Raw genomic sequence first — 18,463 nt, forward strand, 5'->3', positions numbered from 1 at the left:
GAGAGGATGAAGAACCGACCGAGGCCGGGTGAGGACGTAGGAATGGCAATGGGAGCCGCGGAGGGCGGTGCTGGCCCGAAGCTCGACCCTGGGGAGAGGGCGACGCCGTGCACGATTGAGGACGAGGCCTTCCGGGCGGAATTTGACGGCCGGAAGTGGGAAGTAGAGTGGTATCCGAAGGAAAGCTCGCACGTCTTGAAGAACAAAGTCGACTGCTACACACGGACCCTCAGAGAGGGGGTGAGGGAGGACTTTGACCTCGAAGTGGAGTGATGGATCGAGGAAGGAATCTTGAGTCCCTGGGAGGAACCAGTGGAGGGCGGAATCCTGCCCTTGATGGCAGTGGTGCAGCCAACCAAGAGAAAGGTACGACCGGTGCTGGACTTCCGAGAGCTGAACCAGTTCGTGAAGTGTCATACTGGCGACGATTTTGTAGATGTATGTAGTGAGACCCTACGCAGGTGGCGCCGAAGGAGGGGGGCGTCCGCCGTTGTAGACTTGCGGGCGGCTTACTTGCAAATTCACGTGACTAAGAAGCTATGGAAGTACCAGCTAGTAAAATACAGAGGGAGAATTTACTGCTTGACCAGACTAGGTTTTGGGCTCAGCTCGGCCCCGAGGATCATGACGAGAATCCTGAAGACGGTACTGGAGAAGACTGAAGCGATGAAGAAGGGCACTGACTCGTACCTCGACGACATACTGGTGGACGATGGCATAGTATCAACGTCGAACGTGGTGGAACATCTGGCTCGGTACGGATTAACAGCTAAGGAACCGGAGCCGTTGGAGGGAGGAGCGGTGTTGGGACTGCGACTGGAAAGGAACGCGGCAGGAACGCTGATGTTCAAGCGAGGGAACGAGATCCCGAAGGTGACGGACGAAATGTGTAAACGAGAACTTTTCTCCCTTTGCGGCAAATTAGTGGGCCACTACCCAATCGCCGGATGGCTTCGTATGGCATGTAGCTACATTAAGAGGAGGGTGGGATCGAAAGATTGGGGAGAGAAGGTTGATGAGGACACGCTAACCATGATACGCGACGTTGTCCAGAGGACGATGCACGATGATCCTGTGAGAGGACAGTGGAACGCGCCCCAGCAGAGTATGGTGCGACGCGAGTAGTATCGCAACCGGTGCCGTCTTGGAGATAGGGAACGTGATAGTCGAAGATGGAGCGTGGCAGCGGAAGAAGGACGACTACCACCATATTAACGTGTCAGAGTTGGACGCGGTCATAAAAGGAACAAATTTGGCGCTGAAATGGGGGCTGCGTGAGATCGAGATCAGGACGGACTCAGCCACGGTAGCGGGGTGGATGAACTCGGTGCTGACGGCTGAAAAGAGAGTACGCACGAAAGGAGCTGCAGAGATCCTGGTGAAGCGCCGCCTCGGGATCCTGAGAGAGTTAATCGACGAGTTCGGCATGAAGATAAGGGTGAGGAAGGTATCCTCGGAGGCGAACAAAGCGGACGCGCTTACCAGAGTAAAGAAGAGCTGGCTGAAAGCGAAGGAAGAACAGGAAGAGAAGCTCGAGATGTGCGCCGCTGGGTCCTTTCGTGCGAAAGAGTTGCACGAAACGCATCATCTAGGGGTCGATAGGTCATTGTTCCTGGCAAGGAAGGTTAACCCGAACATATCAAGGGAAGAAGTGCGGCATGCGGTGAGGGCGTGTGCCCCCTGTCAGTCCATAAACCCAGCCCCCAGACCGCATTCGGCGGGGGAGCTCTGCGTGGAAGAGAACTGGGGGCGGCTGGCAATTGACGTAACCCACTATCAAGGCACCAGATACTTATCGATGGTCGACTGCGGCCCAGGGCGGTTCGGCATTTGGCGAGAACTGAAGGCGGAGACTGGAGAAGAGATTGCGCGGGTGATGAACGAGGTATTTTTGGAGCGGGGCCCAGTGGATGAAGTCCTGATGGACAACGGCACGGCGTTTCGGTCGGAGGCACTGAAAGGTACATTGGACAAGTGGAACACAAGACGCTTCTTCCGGGCAGCGTACCGGCCGAGCGGAAATGGGATAGTAGAACGACACCATCGTACAATTAAGGCCATAGCTGAGAGGGCGCGAATACCGCCGACGGAGGCAGTTTTCTGGTATAACATCTCCCCCAGGTCAGGCCAAGACGACCGCTCGGTTCCGCAAAAGGCTGTGTTCAAATATGATTGGCGGCATCCGCTGCAGGGACCGAAACTACCGGCCAACGCCGAAGAAGGCCCCGCCTCAGTGCAGGTGGAGGAGGAGGTATGGGTGAGACCAAGGGACAGGAAGTGCACGTCACAGTGGACGAGAGGGACAGTGACGGAGGTGAACTCCCGGAACAATGTTTCTGTTGAGGGAGTGCCGCGACATATCTTGGATATACGGCAGGTAGTGAGTGAAGGAGAAGATGAGGAGGAAGGCCACGGGGCGACAACAGAAGAGGATGGGGTGTCTCAGAGACCCCGGCGCGAAAGACGCCCGCCAAGGTGGCTACAGGACTACGATGTAGAGGAAGGAGAAGACGAGGAGTAGGTTGATCTCTAGATCAAGGGGGGGTGTGGTGTGAGCGTGAGTGTGTATGGCGCGGACGGGGACGGGCGGTTGGCACCCCCTCCCCCTCTTTCTGGGGGGGGGGGGGAGAGGGGTCAAAGGGCACGAGCGCTGCTATCCCCCTTCCCACCCGAATGTGGGGGGGATGGCCTCATGTTGGCTTGGGTGGGGCAGTGCCGAACAAGGACCGTGCGTGGGTGGTGGTGAATGCGAGTGTGAGTGGAGTGTACAGTACCCGGAAAGGGGGATATGGTAAGCTAGCATTAGTGGTTAGGAGGTAGGGAATTAGGCTAGAGAAGTGGAGAGTGTACCGCAAAGGAATGTAAGGGCCCACCCAGGAGCGACCGAAACCGAAGAACCGACGTCATCGACGCACAAGTAAGTACTTTTGAATCACAGTAATTTACACTGAAGATGTAATATACGAAAGCGCTCTGCTCCGTTTGTTTATTTACTTAAGTGGTTACCTTGCATTTATAAAACACACTTTCCTAGTGTTCTTATTGATATATATATATATATATATATACATATATATACATATATATATATATATATATATATATATATATATATATATATATTTGTATATAAATACACACACACACACACACACACACACACACACACACACACACACACACACACACACACACACACACACACACACACACACACATATATATATATATATATATATGTATATACAGTATATATATATATATATATATATATATATATATATATATATATATATATATGTATATATATATATATATATATATTATATATATATATATGGTACCGTGGAAGTGCTTTGGAGATGGAAGAAACGTCTGTGTTTTGTCAGATCCTTCTTCAGTCACAATTTTAAATTCTCAAACAATATGGATGGGCCTCTTTGAAAAATTACGGCATATCTTTTGTACACTGCTTGAATAATGTAGCATAAGTAAAAAGGTACATCAAATAGAAAAATTTTACTGTGTTTCATTCATCAAAAAAGAAGGGATGCTATGTTGTCGTTTTGGGAAATATTGCTGTGAGATGAAGGGGAGGAAAACCAAGTGAAACACATGCCACCACACTACACCATAGCTCACCACCACCACTGTACTGCATGATGTACTGGTTTTTTTTGTTTCCATGTAGGAAAATATAACAAAAGTTAGAACACTAAAATTCACGTTTCTAGTATTTTATAGTCTTGATTTTATCCAAATAGCATAATCTTAAAAGTGCCTGATAACGGAGGATGAGATACTTCTGCTTAAATGGCAGAGCGTAAAAAAGTTATGGTAGAACAACACCATCGCACGATAGTCCATTGCCGAGAGGGTGCTAACAGTACCCATGTTTGTTTACATATGACAACATAATCCGTCGAGACTTGAGTTATCACCCTCTCAGCTATTTGAAGATCCTGTTTTCGTGGTTGTGCTTTGTACAGGCCAAATAAGTGTGCTTTCTTCTTGAATTCGTAAGTGCAGCTATTTAAGGGTAAGGTATCCATAGTGTTGTAAAAAAAAAATGGGCGAACATTTTTGTATTTATCAAGGGATTAGGTCAAGTCAGATCTGACAACTGCATTTCTTACCTCTATCACTGGCTAGCTCTTATCATTGAGTATTCTGAACCCCACATGTAAATGTCACTAATTAATAGTAATGTTGGAAGTGATATTTAGTAAGTTGAAATTGGCAAAAATCTTTGTATAAAGATTTTTCACTGGTCTCTAGACTCATAGCTGCAATTGTTACCTATCATTGGCTAGCTCTTATCATGATTTTGAGTATTTTGAGACCTATATATAAATATTGCAATTTAATGTCAGTAGCCATTTCAAATATAAATTGAGACTGGCAATCATCTTTATATTTATCAACATGTGTATAGTGTTTGCTTACATAGTTTATTACATTCTTATTATGTAGGTACCCCCACAAAATTTAAAAAAAAAAATTAACCTTTATATTATTGTTGCATATGAAAGACAACTTTATTAGAAACAAAATGCTTTTTAAATTTTTGAAATAGCTTGAAAAATAAGGGAGATACGATTTTTTGAATTATTTTCTTAGCCCGCATTTTTGGCTCGACTTTACCATAACAAAGTGTTAGAATTAAGGGTGGTAATTTGTAAAGATTTCGGTAAAGAAATACACATTAACTCTAAACCACTGGTCCAATTTTATTAAAATTCGGAATACTTGGGTTTTATGGATCAACAAATCACATGAGCATGTCAAAAACAAAGTGAGACATCTCCATCATACCATATTTGCCTTTTCATGGCAACCATGAAGCTGTCGCTAAACGCCGACCGAAGTCGACCGACGCCGACCAAAACCACACAATCACGGTTTTTGCTCAAATGCATAATTTATATATAAAAAATAGCACATGGTTGCATTATTTGACCTATTTTCTTTAAAATGGATAATTTCCACGTAAAATGATCGAAGAGAAGTTACGTTTTTATCCTCTTAAAAATTATCCGCCGCCAACCAACGCCCACCAACCCCAAACAATGACGTTGGTTGCCGTTTTATAATTTTTTATAGTAAAAAAACTAAACTTCTCTTCGATCATTCTACATGGAAATCACACATTTTAAAGAAAATAGGTCAAATAATGCAACCATATGCTATTTTTTATATATAAATTATGCATTTGAGCAAAAACCGTCATTGGGTGTTTTTGGTCGTCAATGGTAATAGTAAACAAAATCGAACGCGAACTGGACGCATCAGATTCATGGTAGAAGTAGAAGTAGTAGTAGAAGTCTTCTACTACTACTAGACTAGACTAGTAGTAGAAAGTAGTCAAGTAGTAGTGTGTGTCAAGACTAGTAACTAGTCTTGACACTTCTCATGGACATGGCATGATGGTGATGTGTAAACAACAACAAACACGAACTGGACGCATCAGATTCATGGGTGATATAGCTAAATTCCGGGGCTTTTAGCTCAAACACGCAAAAGTCAATTTTCTTAAGCTTCTCAATTCTGGGAGAAAATAGGTTGAAAAACTTGTTTATGTAACTTAAAATTATGTTTAGACATTCCTTACCTTAATATTTTTACTCGGAAAACTATGTTGCCGAGTTTGAAAACCAAATTTCCGTTTAAGTCGCTGAAAATTTGTTTCTATTTCAAGAATTAGCCTTACACTTGCAAAACAACAAGATAATTTGAATATCTTGCGCATGCGCAAAGCGCGGGAAGCATTCAAATTGAACTAAACAAAAAATAGTGGGCCGCAACATTTGGCCATGAAAACAACACATGATCGACAGTGGCGCCGCGCGCGGATTCCGGGGTACCTATATTAGGGTATGGAGCTCCATCTTGTCTTCCTCTGTCCGCAAATAATTGATGAAGTTCACTCTGAATTTAGCATGCACTGACAATCTTGCAAGTAAAATCTTTATATTGACTCCAGAAGCCCAAATCATTGCATTACACTATACTCTGAGTAGTTATGCTAGTTTATTTTTAGAAGTGCACATCAAAAAGTTATAGGTATAGGAAATTTGAGATAAATTTTGTAAATTATAATACATCTACATAATACATATTTTTCTTGGTGGATATAAGTAACAAAAACCTTGCTCAAAGCAAATACAGTACCTAATGGAGGTGTGACAATAGATTTGAGATGCCTTGTTGTCATCTGCCCAGTCCCGTCAATGTCAGTTTGATGATGGTGATGACTACATTGTGTACTGGGTGTTCTCCCACTCCAAGTGACATCATATTTTTGCAACCATACTATGGAGCTGAGCTTCATGCTATTCCTGAAGCTGTGAAGGTCCTCAACACCCTACGGTCTCATTGGATGTTAAAACCGGTTGTCAACATCCCTCATGATGACAACCCTGATGACCTCTAGCATTACAGGTACCATATTACTAAATGCAGGTTAGGTTAGATGAAGTTATCATACTTTAATTTCTTTTACTGCCTCATCTATCAAAATAAGGATAGTGTCTCAAGTACTTGTCACAGCTCCATTCAATAGTGTACCACTTTTGGCATCTTTTTCTGTTATCGATTTCTGCCCAGAGAAACATATATTGTGTTGATGTATCGTAATTTACAAACCTGATATTTGACTTTCTATTGCTATATTGTTTAGGTGTGCATGCCTTAAAAATTTCCATTATATGTTCCCTATTGTAATCTTAGATACTGGATTCAGGTCATTTGACCTATTGACCGCTGTGAGTGACATAGTCATAAATATGCTGCCATATTGGAGGATAAACCATGAGCAAGTAAAATCTCTTGATGCTGATAATTTTCTGTTTTTCATACGTAAGAGGCCATCACAAAGATAGAGAACAAGGTTGGGGATCAAATGAATTGGCACTGTACTTAATGTAAAATAGGATATGGGAATATACTGCAAGCAGTTAAGATCCTAGTAGTGAAGCAAGTTAAACTACTTGAGAGACAAGCTAGGTTTGAGCAAGAAGTAAAGGAACAACTTGAAGGTATTACTGAAATAGTTAACACTAAAGTTAATAAAGATAATGTACAGTGTATTAATAAGAAAATACTGGAACATGCTGTCCCTGAAATAACAAAAAAGGTGTTGCCAAACTTTCAGAATCAAGGTTAGCCAAAAAAATTATAAAAAAATAAAAATAAAAAAAATGGAGGAAGTGGACAAAAGATTACATGATATGTAGGTAATTGATGATTAAAAGAAATGAGGAACTGGAACAAAAAAGTAGGCAGTGCAATCCATGCAGGTGGTGGACAAAATCAAGAAGTATCTGTAAGCCATAGTGTACAAGAATCAATCAAGATATTCAGGGATGAGGAATCCAGGAAATGCAATCTTATAATGTATGGTGTGCCAGAAAGTAGAGATGACGATGGTAAAAACAGATCTGAGGAAGACAGAAAATTTATAGTGGAAATGTGTCGCATTGGTATATGGATGAGCATCAGTAATAACAATATTCTAACAGCATTCCACTTGGGAAAGAAGAGTGGAAATGAAACTGCAGCCTAGGTAAAATCATGTCCATTACTTGTTGGTTTTGAAAGTCTAAGAACAAAGATCGAGGTACAAAGAAATTTGAAAATGGCTACAGAAATGGAAGAATACAGTAAAATATATAAGCAACAAGACTTGTCTCCTGCTCAGAGAGCTGAACTGAAGGATCTGGTAGAGGAGGACAAAGAGTGGAAAGTTAATGATGCATCAGGAAATATTTTGTGCAGAGTACAAGGGCCTCCAGGATACATGTGGATAAAAAAAAAATCAGGAAGCACCAAACCTAACAACAAAATCATCAAGCATCAGACTTAGGATAACTAATACACAGAAAATTTTATTCTGGTTTACAAATGCAGAATCATTGATAAACAAAATGGAGAAACTAAGTTAAGAAAAAAAACAAAACAGATATAATAGCAATAGTGGAAGGGAAACTTAAGATTACAAGATCTAAATTGACTAAAGCTAAAATTCAAATGAATTGCTAAAGCAAGACCTTACACAGGGAATGGGTAAAGGGGTTATTATGTATGTAAGACTGATACAATACAATTCCATGAATCACTATGGGCCAGTACACAGTTTAGAGATGGCGATAACCTTTTGATCAGTGTAATATACAAGAGTCCTGCAATTACTAATGAAGGTGAAAAAAGTCTGATGCAAATGTTAAAAGGACTAGCAAATATTGAGTATTCTCACATTCTTCCAATAGGGGACTTTAATTATCTAAGGATTAACTGGGAAGATTGGACCACACCAAGGGGAGAACACACTAGTGAATTTCGTTTTGTGAAGGCCTTATGGTATGCATATTTGTATCAACATGTCAAAAAAGCTACAAGGAGTAGAGGAACAAATATACCAAGCTTGCTAGATCTTGTAATTAGAAATGAAAAAAATATGGTAGATGGTGTTGAGATTACAGCACCACTAGGCAAGAGCGACCATAATATGCTCGAGATTAACTACAACTGCTAAACTAAATGATATAAAAATATTTGTACAACATACTTATATGACAAAGATGACTGCTCTGCCATGAAGACTTATCTGTCAGAAGAATGGGTACACCAAATTAGGGAAGCGGATGGCTTAGAACATCAGTGGCTGCTGTTCAAGGAGAAAATTAAAGAAACAGTGACAAGGGACACACCAACTAAAGTATTCTCTGAACTTTCAGCAATGAAAGACAACTCTAATTTAGACATAATATAGAAGATATAAGAAACACAGATGTTGGCAAAGATACATGGAAATTCGATATCATAACAAATATAAGGAATACATGAGGCAGCAAAATAAAGTTAAGAAATTGCTATGTAATAATAGCAGATTGAAAATTGTGTAGCACAAGAAACAAAAAAGAATCTTAAGAAATTTTGGATGTCAAGAGTAAGCTGAAGACTACAACTAACATTCCTGATCTTGAAGATGAAATTGAAAGGAGTAAGAACCTGTACACAACTGATATAGAGAAAGAACAATTGTTACCCAATCTTTTTTTTTTTTTTTTTTTTTTTTTTTAAAGTCTTTACTAGGGAAAGTGATACTGATTATCTGACAATTCTATGACACTTTTCTTCCATGATGTTTTTATCAAATGTCTCATTTTTGAGTTACACATTCCCACCCTACAATTATACCAGCAAAGTATTCAATTTTTCTAAATAGAAAGAGGGTTTTATACTGTTGTGGAAGATTCCACAACTCTTTGGTTCTATGGAATTTCTGTTAGAAATGCCTCGTTTTCAAGGTATACCACTCCCTCTCCCTTCACAATTTTGGGAGCGAGAGACTAGGAGCTGGGAGTCAGGGGTTTTGGGTGGGGAAGTAAAAGATGAGTGGGTAATTCTAATCTAACCAAATAAACCAAACTTAATGTAGCCCACCCAATCCCAAACATGCATAACCTAGCATTATAGCCTCTTGTATTCAAACTAAAGGCAGGAGTCACTGCCCCACAGGATAAATGTTGATTGGCAGAGAGCCCTGTGATACTCATGATTACATATGATTGGCTAGAAAGAAAATAGGCATAATTCAAAAATGCGTCATTTACTACAAAAATGCCATAGAAGAGTGTCCTAGAGTAGTCCAAAATACTGGATAGTCATGGTTTTACTATTGAATTTGCTGAGGGTGTAATGCTGGATATTTTTTATGGATTCATCAACCAAGTTACTTGAAAACTACAAGATTTACTAGATTTTAAGAAAAAAAAATCAAGACTCCAGAGTCAACATTTAAAAATCTAAGATCTAGTAAAAAAAAAAAAAAAAAAATCAAGCAGTGGCAACATTGGCCGAGAAACAGACAGGAATGAGCTAAACACAAGTCACAAGAAGGTGCTCCCCATGATTCATGGCTAGCTAGGTAGAAAGGAGCCGTCGCATTGGGCATGCAAATCAATAAACATCATTCATTAAGTGAAATGTCACTCATTAAGTGAAATGTCACTCATTAAGTGAAATGTCACTCATTAAGTGAAATGTCACTCATTAAGTGAAATGTCACTCATTAAGCAGGTCAAAAATTTTCTTAAAATTTTGCTTGTAATGTGAGGTGCTTGTTAAGCAAGGTTTGACTGTACCTGCAAGTGATTTAAGCGTGTTGAGTCTAGGTGTGCATTTTGTTTATGTTTGTGATGTGTTGCTTGAATGACATGAATGTATCAGATGTTAAGTCCAAGAATCTTGGGTGCATTTTTGTGTGGTATAAGGGTGATGTTGATAAAGAGGTGTGGTATGTATTTGTGTTCTGCTATCCAGTTGGTGGGAAGTATGGCTGTGGATTTGGTTGAGGTTATTTTTAGTGTATTTGTGATGAGACAGGTGTTGTTGTTGTTGTTGTCGTTCCCTAGACTGTCTGTCCGAGCAGTCCCGTCTCCCCAAGGAAGGCCACAGCCGAAACTGGGTTTTCCCACAAATCCTTTATAGAGTGTATGTTGTGTTGTTTGCGTGCATGATTGTGTATAATGCAGTCTTCCATTATGTGTTGTATGGTATGGGGTGAAGTGTTACATCCTGGGCAGCTGTTCACAACACGGTCGTCCAGCCTCTTCTGGTAGCTTAGAAGTACTGGGTGGTGACCGCATCGCAGTCTGGCCAAGTGGACTCTGTCCTTTCGTGGGAGAGAGGATTCAGAAGGGTGGATATCAGGGGGTCTGGCATGCAGCAGTGTGTTGTCTTTCAGTGTGTTAATGGAGCGGTGAGTGATATGATTATGAATATGTTTCCTGAGGCTGGTATTTGGTGGTTGTGGAGGAAGAGAAGAGAGTATCTGTGCGTAATAAAGGTCTTTGGGTGTAGTTTTAATGTTTCTTGGTGTGTGTGGGTGTTCTGCTATGTAGTGTAGCGGGTGTCATGTGTTTGTGGTGGCTGCAGCAAGTGTTTGTGTGCCTCTCATGTCGAGGTGGTCCTTGACTTTGAGGACTTTTGTTTCATGGTGTAAATGGTCTGTAGGTGATGTATTTGTGCAGCCTGTAATTGTTTTTAGGGCTTTGTTTTGTATGATTTGAAGGGTGTTGTGGTGTGTCTCACTGAGATTAGGAGCCCATGCAGGACTCGCATAATTCATCACTGAGCGTATGCATTGTTTGTATATTGTTATATTAGTTTCTTTGTTTTGTCCAAATGTTGTTCCAGTGATTGATTTAAGTGCGTTAAGTCTAGGTGTGCATTTGTTTTTTATGTTTGTGAGGTGTTGTTTGAAAGACATGGATGTATCGTATGTTACACCAAGAATTTTTGGTGTGTTTGTGTGTGGTATTAGAGTGTTGTTGATGTAGAGATGAGGTATGTATTTGTGTTCTTTTGTCCAGTTGGTGAGAAGTGTTGCTGTAGATTTGGTTGGAGCTATTTTGAGTCTGTTTGTGATGAACCATGTGTTGAGTGTGTCAAGGTAAGGCTGGATTATTTCTGCAGCTTTGTCTGTGTTACGATGTGTGCATGTGATTGTTATGTCGTCTGCGTAGGAAGAGATTTGTATTTCTGAGGTGTCTGGCGTGGGTAAGTCATGCATGTATAGATTAAATAATGTGGGGGATAGAACTGAGCCCTGTGGTACTCCGTTCTTAATGTTTCTGATGTGCGATGATTGGCCATTATATGACACATGAGCATTCCTGCCTGCCAGATAATTGGCCAGCCATCTTTTGGTGTTATTGTGCATGTCTGTGTTATATATTTTATTTGTTAGGTTGTGGCGGGGGATAGCATCAAAAGCTTTACTAATGTCCAATGTTATAAGAAGTGTTCTGTGGTGGGGCCTATCTGAATTGATGCCATCTAAAATTCTTTGTGTGAGGTTTGTCAGAAGTGTGTTTGTGGAGTGTAGTGGCCTAAAACCGTGTTGTGAGTCAGCAAGGGGAATATATGGTGTGACAAGTTTAAATATTAGGCGTTCAATGACTTTAGAGGGGGTGCAGAGAAGTGTGATTGGGCGGTGCGATGTTGGGATTGTTGGGTCTTTGTTCGGTTTTGGAATGGTGATTATTTTACCATGCTTCCAGATGTCGGGTATAGTGTTGTGTGAATAGCTGTAGTTTGCAATGTTTGTGAGTGCGTGTATACCTTGTGGTCCAATGTGTTTTAGGTGGATGTTGCTTATGTTATCAGGGCCACAGGCAGATGAGTGCTTGAGATTATGCATTATGAGTTTTGTCTGACTGTCTATGAAGGGTGTATAGTCTGAGTCTGTGGGGAAGTCTTTCTTACGTCGAATAGTGCGTCGGTCGTCAGGGTGAGATGTAAGATGGCTCGTCTGTGCAAAATGACGTATGAGTGCGTTTGCTTGTTGTCTGTTTGAGGGTAGATTATCTGTTGTTGTGATTATTGCTGCGTGAGAGCGTGTAGTGTTAGTGTTGGATAGTGTGATGCTGTTGAGTGTTTTGTACAATTTGCTGGTGTTTGTTTTGTGATCAAGTGTATTGATAAAGTTTTGCCAATTTTGTGTTTTTTGTTCATGTATTTTATTGGCAATCACAGTGTTTAGTGTTTGTATTTGGTCTGCTATGTTTTGAGGGATAGGTGTGGGGGTATCGTGTTTAAGTGTGTCACGTTGTCTGATGAGGCCTTGGATTTCTGGTGTGAAGTTGGGGTTGTGTGATTTCCTGTTGCCTCTTGTCTGCGTTTTGTATGATTGTATTAAAAGCGTGCACAGCATTGTTTATGTTTGTGATTGGTGTACTGTTAAGTGTTTCAAAATGTTGTTCTGTCTCTTCAGTAAAGACTTCCCAGTTAGCTCTCTTGTAATTGGTGTAAGTGTGTCTGTGGCCAGCTGGGGTGCATCTTGTTTTGGTGGTGATGATGATTGGAAGGTGGTCAGAGCCAAGGGCTCCGACCACTCTCCATGATGTTGTTGGGGTTAGGCAGGGGGAGCAAAAGGTGATATCAGGAGAGGAGGGAGTGTAGAGGGCTTGGTATGGGATATGTGTATGATTATGCGTGTTGTTCATGATAGTCAATGAGTCGAATTGAGTCTGTATATCAAGCCCTCTGTCTGTGTCAGGGTTGTCGACAAACCAGGCAGACGACTTGGCGTTGAAGTCACCACCCATGATCAGGTTGGGGATTGAGGTTAGTTGGCTAAGTTGAGGTCTGAAGGTGTTTGGAACTGTGGGGGATGATTGGGGGGGAATGTACATGTTAACTATTGTTAGTGTCGAATTGTTGCCTGTGTGGATACGAATGGATTGGGTTTCTGTTGTGTTATCTGTGGTAGGGAGGAGAATTTTGGTTGTGGCACTTGTGTCCACAAAACAGATGGAGTGGTGGATCAGGGTGATGGGTCCACCGCCATTGCCGTCAGTCCGGTCTTGTCTGATGGTGGTGTAATTATGAAATGATGGTGTTTTGTGTGAGTGTCTTAATTTTGTTTCTTGTAATGAGACAGGTGTTGAATGTGTGGGTATGTCAATTGTATTTCTTTGGCTATCTGTGTTATGGTGTAATGTAATTATCTGTGCAGGAAGAGATTTGTATATGAGGTGTGGTATGTGGGTATATCATGCATAGGTTAAAGGTAGGGGAGAGGACTGGGCCCTAAAGCACTCTGTTCCTAAACTTTCTAATGTGTGATGATTTGTATGTGACGCATTGGCATTTCTATTTACCAAATAATATGTCATGATGGTTGAAATTGTTTTAGTAGGTATATCTGTTTTTTTTTCTATTAGACAAATAGGTATTTTACTAAATATGATAAGAGAAAAATATAGAAAACACCTCTACAATTTCTTAGCTCAACCATGTTTATGATGGTGTACTTAATAACACAGGTACACTATTTACCACTGTATCTAAAGGGATGTGACTTGCATCACTTATTTGAGTCAGATGAATGACATGAACTGAATAAGCCTTCCTAGAGTAGGTCATATTTAGATTCAGTTCTTATGAGCCCAAACATGAAATGTTATAGTTATATCAAAATATGACTGCTGTGGCAGCTGTTAGGTCATTCTCCATTTCCAAATCTCGTGACTTGAGGAAAAACCTAGAACAAAATTTGAAGAATTCTGGTCATAGTGGGGTGAGTATGCATGTAGGCTTTGGATGATTTTTAGCTTATTTTTAATGAAAAAGTAGAATGCAATATTTCATAGCACATTTGTTTGTGTTTCTATCTATTTTATGTTAGGTGATGGCAACTACAAGGCCTTTGTTTAGGTACAAAGGGACTTTAGTATGAAATTCTATGTGTATGAAACATCCATCACCCTATTACATTGTATCATTATTATTATTATCATTTTTTTTTTCCCAGGATGAGGGTACCTATCACCATTTCTTTGGAAGAGCTATCCGTAGATTCCATACATGTAATATGATGATAAGGACCCAGTGTTACATCTGCAATACAGCTATATCACAAATCATCTTAGATATTGTTTGATGAACCATACTAAAGAGAAGCCTTTCCAAAGTGACCTGTGTGATTCTGCTTTCACATAAAAGGGTGATCTCAAATGGAACAAAAGTCATCTCAAAGGTCATGTGATGACCCACACAGGAGAAAGCCCTTCCAGTGTGACCTGTGTGATTCTGCTTTCTCAAAAAAGGATGGTCTCACAAAGCATATGAGGACCCACACAGGAGAGAAGCCTTTCCAGTGTGACCTGTGTGATTCTGCTTTTTCACAAAAGGGTCATCTCAGAGAGCATATGAGGACCCACACAGGTGAGAAGCCTTTCCAGTGTGACTTCTGCAATTCTGCTTTTTCAGTAAAGAGTCATCTCACAAGGCATATTAGGACCCACACAGGAGAGAAGCCTTTCCAGTGTGACTTCTGCAATTCTGCTTTTTCATTAAAAAGTAATCTCTCAAAGCATATGAGAACCCACACAGGAGAGAAGCCTTTCCAGTGTGACCTGTGTGATTCTGCTTTCTCAAAAAAGGATGGTCTCACAAGGCATATGAGGACCCACACAGGGGAGAAGCCTTTCCAGTGTGACTTCTGCAATTCTGCTTTTTCAATAAAGAGTAATCTCACAAAGCATATGAGGAACCACACAGGAGAGAAGCCTTACCAGTGTGACCTTTGTGATTCTGCTTTCTCACTAAAGGTTTCCCTCACACAGCATATGAGCACCCACACAGGAGAGAAGCCTTTCCAGTGTGTTCTGTGTGATTCTGCTTTTTCACGAAAGGGTCAATTCACAGTGCATATGAGGACCCACACTGGAGAGAAGCCTTTCCAGTGTGACCTCTGCAATTCTGCTTTTTCACAAAAGAATCATCTCAGAGAGCATAGGAGGACCCACACAGGAGAGAAGCCTTTCCAGTGTGCTCTGTGTGATTATGCTTTCTCAGTAAAGGGTTATCTTACAAAACATATGAGGACCCACACAGGAGAGAAGCCTTTCCAGTGTGACTTCTGCAATTCTGCTTTTTCAGAAAAGGGTAATCTCAGAGAGGATATGAGGAACCACACAGGAGAGAAGCCTTTCCAATGTGACCTCTGCAATTCTGCTTTTTCACAAAAGGGTCATCTCAGAGCACATATGAGGACCCACACAGGAGAGAAGCCTTTCCAGTGTGCTCTGTGTGATTCTGCTTTCTCAGTAAAGAGTTATTTCACAAGACATATGAGGACCCACACTGGAGAGAAGCCTTTCCAGTGTGCTCTGTGTGATTCTGCTTTCTCACAAAAGTTTTCCCTCACACAGCATATGAGGACCCACACAGGAGAGAAGCCTTTCCAGTGTGACCAGTGCAATTCTGCTTTTTCATTAAAGCATTCCCTCACACAGCATATGAGGACCCACACAGGAGAGAAGCCTTTCCAGTGTGACCAGTGCAATTCTGCTTTTTCACTAAAGCATTCTCTCACACAGCATATGAGGACCCATACAGGAGAGAAGCCTTTCCAGTGTGACCTCTGTGGTTCAGCTTTCTTACAAAAGAGGTCTCTCAAATGTCACATGGTGACTCACACTTGTTAAAAATTCTAGATCTGTGCAATGAATGATGTACCCTAAAAGCTGTGTGCCTGTAGGCCTACATGCACACATGCTTTACAACAAATGCACAAAGGGGAAAAAATTATGTGCACATAAGATATTCAAGATGAAATTGATTTTTTTTTTATTAAATAATTTGATTGTGTGATTTTATCATTCAATACAAGAGAAAAGTGTGATTTTGAGAATCTGTCAATTACCTTTAAAATAAGTGCAATTTCTTAATTTCATGTGTAGTTTTGAGATTGTACTGTTATGGTTATTCATCACCAGTACTTGCTCAGTTGAGTGAATTAAATCAAGAAGCATGTATCAGTTTCACCGCCCAAATATAATAGTCCTGGTGGCCTGATAATTGTGAATACTTCATATGATTCCAGTTTTTTTCATGTATCGAATTCTATTAGAAAAAGAAAAAGAAATCAATAGATTTTCCTACAAAGACCTACTCTTCAAGAATAACAACATTTTAACCAAAGAGAATAATGTTGAAAAAATAGGCAGCTGAGCTTTGGTAAATAGTGCACACAGACATGGTCTGTATTCAGTAATCTGTAACCATTTGAAAATTGACAATATAAAAACATTCTTTAAATAACAAAATTACTAAGAACTGATGCACCATGATGTCAAATTCAAAGGAAGCAGCAAAGGGTGTGAAGTGAAAATGAACCATGAAAACTGCTGCACCCATTTGCAGGACAGATTCCCAGAGGATGTGTAAGAATAGTCAGTGTTTGATATCTCCTCTGTTTCACATTGTGATTTCTCACTTGGTAATGTCCCTTTTCTTCATACTACAGAAATAATTAGGCTCATGATTTCAAACTTTCTGTACAAGAAAACATTAAATTCAAAATTATATATGATATTATACAAATATTAGTATTTGCTCTTAAGAATGAATAGTTCTGTGACTTGTCAAAGCTGAAAGATATTGGAGGAACCTTCCTTGTATCCAGTGCAGACTGTTGGTCAGGTTCTAGTCTAATGAATCAAATAAAAACAAACAAACCATTAAGGGGAATCCCATTTGGATATGCTTGTCAGAGTGAAAAGCTACCAATTATATAGAAATTCAATAAATTTAGGTAATGTGTATAGGGAGTGGGGGAATGTGAAAGATAGAAGAGAGAAGAAATAGATAGGAGCTAGAAATAAACAAGCTGAGAATTAGTAATGGACTTGTGTGTTTTTGTAGCTATTTGCAAAATTAGAAAGTTTAAATAAAGGTAATCAGTCATCAGTGTTATTTTTTTTTTTTTACTTCATTCTGTACCAGCCAGATAAATACGAAATGCATATTAAATGTTTTTGTTAGTTCTGTAAAGAAGACAGTAACATCGAAAGTTCTGTTAGTGTCTTCTCTTCCGATGGTGGGATAAATTTTTATTTTACCAATGTGCTACGACAATATTGTGATATATATAGAAAGAGATAATTAGAATATATGCCTAATTATTTGTCTTATTTATGGAAAGCCAAATCTAAACGACATTTCATATATATATATAAAAAAATCTTGATGGTAATCGGAGAGGGCACACCTTCACCAACATCAAGGTCACAAAATGAAGATAATTTTGCCCACATTACAAATGATAGAACCCACTTTGTATACAATTCAAAATTTGTATGCAATCTATAAATACCAGTGTTGCAAATCTGAAAAACCCTGTTTCAGCATATCCGGATCCGACTCAAGACCAGACTTTCCACAAAATTTAATCGAAATATGTGTATAACTTTTCATAAATGTTAAATGCTGGTAAAAACATAGCTTCCTTGGTGAAGGTAATGATACACACTTAAAACATTGTGCATTTGTTCAAGTGGTCCACAAAATTGAATTGAAATATGTGTATAACTTTTTTCATAAATGTTAAACGCTGGTTAAAGGATAACTTCCTTGGTGAAGGTAATGATACACATTTAAAATAGTGTGCATTTGTTTAACTGGTCAGTATTATGACTCGCATAGGTGTGCACATACTTTGCAAAGATTGTAAGGTTTGCACACACGCAAATTTGTGCAGTCACGTAACTAGGACCTTATTTTTGCGAACATAAAAAAACAAAAACATGCCTAGCAACAAAAATGTCCTTGGGGATTCTCTCGAGATATCAGTTTAAGGCTGTGATGTGACTAGGGTGGCCAGACGTCCTCCTTTAGGGAGGACAGTCCTCCTTTTCAGCACTTTGTCCTCCATCCAGCACAACCTCATGCCGGACATGCATTTGTCCTCCTTTCTTGGGGTGTGACAAAAATAGATAGATAAATAAATAACCCTAGGTATACAATAATGCCGTACAATTAAATTATGTGGGAGTACCCAGGCCAAGGTCAACGTCAGAACTTGGCAGCCGAAGTAGACAGGAACTGCACAAGACCAATGTTGTGAATGTGTGATTGCATGATTCACATCTCATACATTGGGCTGCAGTCC

At 40.3% G+C, this 18,463-nt stretch overlaps 2 protein-coding genes across 4 annotated transcripts; both read left to right on the plus strand.

Annotated features, from left to right (window-relative positions):
• The first annotated feature begins 1,318 nt into the window (after positions 1-1,318).
• LOC143030389 (uncharacterized) lies at positions 1,319-2,521 on the plus strand. The gene has a single exon (XM_076193538.1). It carries the CDS (start codon positions 1,319-1,321, stop codon positions 2,519-2,521), a length of 1,203 nt encoding a protein of 400 aa, XP_076049653.1.
• Positions 2,522-3,884: 1,363 nt separating this feature from the next.
• On the plus strand, positions 3,885-17,465 carry LOC143031749 (uncharacterized). 3 transcript variants are annotated; one of them, XM_076195982.1, is made up of 2 exons: positions 3,885-4,019; positions 14,321-17,465. In XM_076195982.1, exon 2 carries the CDS (start codon positions 14,523-14,525, stop codon positions 15,996-15,998), a length of 1,476 nt encoding a protein of 491 aa, XP_076052097.1. In that variant the 5' UTR covers positions 3,885-4,019; positions 14,321-14,522; the 3' UTR covers positions 15,999-17,465. The 3 variants fall into 3 exon arrangements, with proteins under 3 accessions (XP_076052097.1, XP_076052098.1, XP_076052099.1); XM_076195983.1 differs by having other exon boundaries at positions 3,901-4,039; XM_076195984.1 differs by lacking the exon at positions 3,885-4,019 and adding an exon at positions 6,049-6,441.
• Positions 17,466-18,463: the final 998 nt, after the last annotated feature.

Source organism: Oratosquilla oratoria, chromosome 12, assembly GCF_046742065.1.
Source record: "Oratosquilla oratoria isolate Oo_2021 chromosome 12, ASM4674206v1, whole genome shotgun sequence".
Taxonomy (NCBI): domain Eukaryota; kingdom Metazoa; phylum Arthropoda; class Malacostraca; order Stomatopoda; family Squillidae; genus Oratosquilla; species Oratosquilla oratoria.

What these genes read in the sequence shown, in the direction of transcription:
- LOC143031749 (XM_076195982.1), top strand. Translation starts at nt 14,523, where the DNA reads ATGGAACAAAAGTCATCTCAAAGGTCATGTGATGACCCACACAGGAGA.
- LOC143030389 (XM_076193538.1), top strand. Translation starts at nt 1,319, where the DNA reads ATGAACTCGGTGCTGACGGCTGAAAAGAGAGTACGCACGAAAGGAGCT.